At 34.9% G+C, this 7,219-nt stretch overlaps 1 protein-coding gene across 3 annotated transcripts in view; it reads right to left on the bottom strand.

The window, feature by feature from the left end:
- The window catches only part of PMS1 (PMS1 homolog 1, mismatch repair system component), a 99,183-nt gene that overhangs the window by 23,055 nt on the left and 68,909 nt on the right, over positions 1 to 7,219 (bottom strand). For all 3 annotated transcript variants that reach the window (XM_045296074.1, XM_045296070.1, XM_004701727.4), the window contains 2 exons: positions 6,064 to 6,207; positions 4,696 to 5,561 (listed from right to left, as the gene is read on the bottom strand). In XM_045296074.1, coding sequence (XP_045152009.1) covers positions 4,696 to 5,561; positions 6,064 to 6,207 — 1,010 coding nt within the window. The remainder of the gene's footprint in view (positions 1 to 4,695; positions 5,562 to 6,063; positions 6,208 to 7,219) is intronic.

The raw sequence follows: 7,219 nt of genomic DNA, 5'->3' as shown, positions 1-7,219 counted from the left end.
GGGAAAAATGAGGACCTAATGCCGGGGGCTTAAGTGGAGAGGAAATGTTTTGAGAATGATGAGGGCAATGAATGTACAAATGTGCTTTACACAACTGATGTATGTATGGATTGTGATAATTGTATGAGCCCCTAATAAAATGATTTTTTAAAAATTTGCTAAAGCTTAAAAAAAAGAAGTTTTAAATTTGAGAGTAGTAGAATTAATGTTATTTACAACCCCTAACTTTATTGTTACATACATATAACATTTTAATTTGAACATTTATTCAGAGAAACTGAAAGAGATGTTAGGATATAAAAAGTAAATAGAGGGAAATTATATTAAATGTAGAAAATGAGTTTAAGAGGTAAGAGACCACAGTATACATGAAGTCTATATTCAAAATGTTTTTAAATGAATGTTAGCTGAGTGATAAAGTATAAAAGATCTTACATTGCGAACTTTATAAAAATGGCCTTTTTTAGTTACTATGCCACATTTACTTGCAATTAAAAAAAATTTTTTTTCTCATTTCTACTTAGTATCTAAAGTTCTGGATTAGCTATATACTACATATGGTTTTTGATAATTTCAACAAGCACTTGAAACATTTTTAGTTCTTGCACATTCAAGTTCAGGATTTTCCCTGTTAGGTGGAAAATAAGTTGAAGACAAAGGTCACCATTTGTAATTAATTATAATGTGCACAATTTTCACATATGGTACTAATCTTTCATTTACTCAAGAAGTCAATTTAATTAGCTCCTTGGGAAATACAACAGGTCCAAAATAATACTAAATAAAAGTTAAGTAAAAACAGCTGGTACCTTTGTACTTAATGCCATTAAAAGATTTAGTTACTAGATGGAAAATACTAAGCCTGAACAATATTTTTATGACCAGTAGTTACTTCAAATGATGTTCTTGTGACTACAAATTTCATGTAATCATCCAGTTTACCAATACTTCTACCATATTGGTAATTCCCCAATTGCAATATTATTTTAAATGGTTTGAAGCAGGAATATGTTTATAGCAACTGAAAAAAAAAAAAGCTCAATTACCATCAATTGAGTCAGACATGAGTGAGAGGGATAATCCAGGGCACGCAATCTAAATTTGGGGTCACATCCACTAATGAAAAGGAGAGGAAAGAGAAATAAAGAACACAAACTAAAAAGAAAAAACATGAATTAAAAAATGAATATATCCTTTATTCCTTCCTAAGTCTATCTTAAGTTCTTGGCACAGTTGTAACACCTGAACAATTCTGATCCTCCTCCTTATTCTAAGTCTATGAAGTACTTCCCTGATCCTCCATGGTCCATGTATTTTCCATCTCTTTTACCACACACTCTTACACATGCTCCTCCTAGCTTCTGGGTCTTCTCACATGCAGTTTGCTCTACCTGGAAAGTTTCTTCCACCTTTCTGGTTAATTCCTATTCAGAGAAACATTTTTTGTCCAACAAATAAGATGATGTCCAATAGCTATGTTTTCATAATTCTATGTATTTCCTTCCTCCTAACACTCATCACAACGATGACTTACTTGTTCAATTGTCTATCTTCTAAGCTACACCATTTACATGTGGATCCCTTGCAATGAATGGATTCCAATTCACAGAGATCCAATAGGATGGATTGCAAGTGCCCTGTGGGTTTCTGAGGCCGTAAAGCTTTACAGAAGCAGAAAGTCTCATCTTTTTTTCCAGCAGAGTGGTTGGTAGTTTCAAACTGCTGATCCCCTGGTTAGCAACCTAACTCATAACCCACCAGGATTCTGTATTTACAAATAGAGAAAGTTTTATCACCATATCTCATAGGTCACTTGAACAACTCTATGGCAACGGGTTTATTTGTCTGCTTTTTAGCACAGCTAAGGGCCCCAATTTATCTTCTGGCGTGTCCCACTACATCAAAATTCAAAATTTTATGGTACTGATGTTTACATTTCCAGGATTCTTTGAGGAGACAACCAAATTTCTGAATTTCTCCCCTTCTCCAATTTCACTAGCTCTAAGACCTGATGGCATATAAGTGATACAGTTCAGCAATTTAAAACCATCAGCCACTTTGAGGAACAAAGATGGGTCTCTCTGCTCCCACATAAATAGTTTTGGGAATTCACAGGGGCAGTTCTACCTTTCCTAAATTGTCACTGTGAGTTGACACTGACTTGACAGCAGGGAGCACAGCATTCACTTAATGGTGTTCTGCATTCAGTTAATGCAGCCTTACAATTCTGCTCTATAGCTCATTTCTGGTGGTGGTAGTGTTGTTATTGTTACTATAAGGCCTTATACGTGTATTATGGATTTTAAAAATGAGTTGTATAATTTTTCTAATAGCTATACCTGGTAAGACTGAAAATTTGGAGTCTTAGCATAGGATTAAGGCGCTATAAATGTGAGACTAGACAGGATTGTGCACAAGCTCTACAGTACTGAATATGAATTGGAATTATCAATATGAACTATATTTTAAAATGTCTAGTTCTAGCAAGTGAAAAGGATAAGAAGCAATGAAATGACCACATTAGTGGAAATAAATACTCCTTAGCTCTCAGACTGGGCTCCCCAAAGAATACTTCCCATTATAGCAGCGGTTCTCAACCTGTGTTTCGTGACCCCTTTGGCGGGGGTCGAACAACCCTTTCACTGAAGTCACCCGATTCATAACAGTTGCAAAATTATAGTTATGAAGTAGCAATGAAAATTATTTTATGGTTTGAGGGACACCACAACATGAGGAACTGTATGAAAGTGTCATGGCATTAGGAAAGTTGAGAACCACTGCATTATAGGAAACATAATTTTTTTTTTAGAAACGATCTTGACATAGTGTAAAAATTGCACAAGATGAGTCAGGTGCAACTTTTTTATCAGGCAACAAGGAAGCTATCAAAAGCTGCTAAGGTTTTATAGAAGGATTCCGAAACCAACTTAAAAAGGCCCCTGCTGGCCAAAGATGGGACAGACATCACTAGATATAGTAACTGAAAGAGACTGAAACAAGCAAAATACATTTCAACCCATAAAGTAATAATAATACTAAAAAACGAATAACCTAAAATCCTAATCATTCACTTTGGAAGGCACCAAGGTAAGCCAAGTCAAAGAATTCAAAGGAACAAAAGAAAAAATCAAGCATTTAACCTACCTTTTCTAAAGTAACCTTACCACCAGATAACTAAATCTTAGCTATTAGGGAAGATTCTGTTTCAGAAAATAAATAACAAGAATGATAAAATTATACACCTCTTGCAACACTAATTGAATTAATGGCTCTAGTCACTGATCATTGGTTAAAGACACATAGACAAGATATGCCTTGTGGTGAAATAAAAACAGCATGTTAAACAGCACTGGATATAAGCAAAATCCACAATATGGACATTTCACAGGAAAAGATACTTGGTTTATTCTGTAAACAAATTGCAGAGAAACAAAAATGGTAAAAAAAAAAAAAAAGATGAAAAGAGACTTAAGAGACACAGCAATCAAAAGAATAAGTGGATCTATTTTTTTTCCTGATTTAGATAAACCAAACCAAAACCACACCATCAAGTTGAATCTGACTCATAATGACCTTATAGAACAGGGCAGAACTGTGAGTTTCTGAGGCTATTAACTCTTTACAGAAGTAGAAAGGCTCATCTCTCTCCTGCAGGGAAGCTAATGGTTTTCAACAGTTGACTTTGTAGTTAGCAGCCCAATGCATAACCACTATGCCACCAGGGCTCCTGAATAAACAAAGATAGCATTTATAAAATTGTTAGATATTTGGTGATATTAAGGATTTAGTGTAATTTTAAAAGTTAAGACAGTGGTATTATGGTTATGCTTAAAATATGAATATCTTTTAAAGATATATATTAAAATATTTATAAGTGTGATTATGCCTAGGATTTGCTTCAGAATGAGAGAAAACACAAGTTACAGTATGAATAAAGCAAGAGTGATCATGAGATGGTGGCTGGTGAAAATGGATGATGGGCTCATTGTATTGTTTTTCTACTTTATTATACTGTGTATGTTAGAAAAAGGAAAAACCAAAAACACAACCACCACCCAGAAACAACACTCATATTTCGGGTTTATATTAAGTGTCCTGAGTTGATGAGAAACACCTATCATATTCTATTTGGCACATATATTCAGATCTTCTGACATAAATGACATGTAATTTATTATAGTTATTTTAATCAGATATAGACCAAGTCACATATTTACCTACCAAAACCTCAATATAGTTTACATTTTCCAATCAATAACCAATTTTTAGAAAAGAATTCCTGATTTAAATTGAATAAGGACAATATTAACTCCATGAAATTGAATCTGCAACAGTGTTACAATTTTAGTATTATGTTACATGATTTCTGGGTCAATTTAAGGAACAAAATAGACAAAATATTTCTTTAAACTTTTTTAAAAGTCCTGCCTTAGAAAAGTTCTGTAACATAAAATGCAAAAGAAGTAGAAGCAAAAGGTGTTCTTAATTGAGAACTATAAATTAGAGAGTTTGGATTTTTACCAAAAACAAGAGAAACAAAAAAATCTTCAAAAAGAACAACAAAAGAATATCAAAAAGGTCCTAACCCAGGCCAAATAGCATTTTCCGTAATTAAGAAGTGATTAAAAACGTAGTGAGTCATATAGAAAGGAAACAGTTGATTATTCAGATCACATGCAAACTCTGGAAACTTACTTCAGTTTTTCCTCTTTCCTCAATGTCTCCCACAGTTCTTCAATTTGTGGTGTAGCCTTTAAACTGGCCGGAGAGTTTTCTGTGAGAAACTGAGCGCGATGATCTTGAGCAAAAAGGGCACTTGCTGACATTGGTTTTTTGATTACTCGATTGCTGATTAAATCATACGCTGTTAGTTGTCCAGATTTGTTATCGACCACATTTGAAGTTTTGTTACAGGGCCGCTCACAGAGATCCTTTGGTTCAGGGTCAGTGTTAGTGGTACATGCTAAACTTTCTTGTGGAACTAAAATTTTCACAGGTTCAATGTTCTTTCCCATTGAATTTTTAAGTACATGGCCTTTGCTCCAGTCATCTGCACAAATTTCCAAAGATGTCTCAGGGGCTGCGCTCTCATATGTCTCACCCTCTATATAGCCTTGCTTGCCATTTTCCAATTGGATGTGCTTAACAGAATCTACAAAACAAGCTTCTTGATATTCATTTTGGGTACCTTCACTTGGTATACAATTTATTGGGATCTTTTGAAACATATTACTAGTGTCCTTCTCGGTGTTAGAATTTTCAGGGCTAAAATGGCCATCACAATGATAATCAACACATAACTGATGATTTAAACAATTAGCAGGGGTTTTTTCAGATGCATTCTGTACATTGTTTTGGAAAGGAATGGCTGAAGTATCAACATTTGGATAATTACTTCCAGATGATTCCGTTTTATTAAAAGGCGCATCTGTTTGTGCTGTTCTGGAAACAATCACACCAGCTGAGGAAACATCTGTTTTATTATTTTCACAAGAATTTGTACTAGGTAGTGGTCCATAACAAGCCGTCATCAGATTTTCAACAGCAATCAAAACAGATCCCTAAAAATACAAATTAACAAATGGTAAGGAAAATGATAAATGTGAGATTTAAACATATTTCTAAAACAATAATTAGAAAAAATACAAATTATTTCATAGGAAAATGGTTAAAATGGAATGTTTTAAAATAGCATAAGTTAGGTGAAAGGGGGAACCAATTACAAAGATCTACATATAACCTCCTCCCTGGGGGATGGACAACAGAAAAGTGAGTGAAGGGAGACGTCGGACAGTATAAGATATGACAAGATAATAATTTATAAATTATTAAGGGTTCATGAGGGAGAGGGGAGCGGAGAGAGAGGGGGAAAATGAGGAGTTGATGCCAAAGGCTTAAGTGGAGAGCAAATGTTTTGAGAATGATGAGGGCAACGAATGTACAAATGTCCTTTACACAATTGATGTATGTATGGATTGTGATAAAAGTTGTATGATCCCCCAATTGAATGATTTTAAAAACATAGCATAAGTTAATATAAACATTGTCTGTAAAAAAGGTTACCTTATTCTGTAGTAATACTTGACTTTTATCTGGTGTTAAATTGACATCCACATCAACTGAAGGCACATCAATTTTTAGAAAGAAAATGGGATACAAACGAGTAGATTCCTTTAGGCACTTCAGACTGTAATAATGCCGGATTAACTAGAAATATACATAATTAATAAAGACAAAAATACCATGTAAATAGAAATACTACTGCCAAATGTAAACACCACCAAAAGGCACAGATTCAATTGAGAAACTGAGCGGAGGTAAATGTGTTTTAGGAAAAATAGATCGTAAGTAGTGAAACTCCTTTAAAAGCCTGGAAAGAATATGACGTATCACTATTAGTATAAATATCCAAGGCAAGTGGCTCCATTGTTACAAGAAAATAGTGTTGTAGAAGCTTTGAAGGTAGGGTTGAAATCCAAATTCTGCTAACATCCTAGCTAGGTAACCTAAGGAAGTCACTTAACATGTTAGTTTCCTCACTATATGTGGGAATAATAATACAAAGTAGTAATGAAGAGTAAATGAGAATCATATGTAAAGTTCCTACCACACTGCTTTTGTTACTTTATCTCCTGTTTTTTCTGCTTTTCTGTGGTAGTTACATAATTTCATGTCAACCTGATAAATAGAATGTAGGGGCGAAGTCTAGCCTGTCAATCAAGTCACAGCCTGATGATGCTTTCTTGTGAGTGGGACCTTCTCATGAGGATTCTGGGAACTTTCCCTGGAGAAAAGCCCCTGGAGGTGAGCCACACTCTCTCTCTCTGCTTTGGTCTTCCTGCTGATAAGCCACGCTGATGGCAGCTAGAACCCTGGAGATGTGTCCACTGCCATTGGATCCACTAGACTTTTCACCCACTAGCCTGTGATCAACTTGCATTCGGCATCATTGCATGTGCTGCATGAGCCTAAAGAGGAATTTATAGACTACTATCAGGACATATGGGCTGATCTCAGGCTTAAGGACTTGATCTGGACTAGGGTGGGATGTTTTCTCAACATATAATTGTTCTTCGATATAAAGCTTTTTCGCATACACACGAGTGTACCTGGATTTGTTTCTCTAGTCAACCTGGCATAACATTGTCCCTATTTGAGGGCAGATTCTTGGAAATAGCTTTTCAAACATTCTGAAAATGACAGATCTGGTTTTCACTTC

The sequence above is a fragment of the Echinops telfairi genome, unplaced genomic scaffold (genome assembly GCF_000313985.2).
Source record: "Echinops telfairi isolate 266 unplaced genomic scaffold, ASM31398v2 ScPeMD7_3;HRSCAF=10, whole genome shotgun sequence".
Classification (NCBI taxonomy): domain Eukaryota; kingdom Metazoa; phylum Chordata; class Mammalia; order Afrosoricida; family Tenrecidae; genus Echinops; species Echinops telfairi.
Note: the sequence above shows the minus strand (reverse complement) of the source record. Positions and strands in the feature narration are given on the sequence as shown.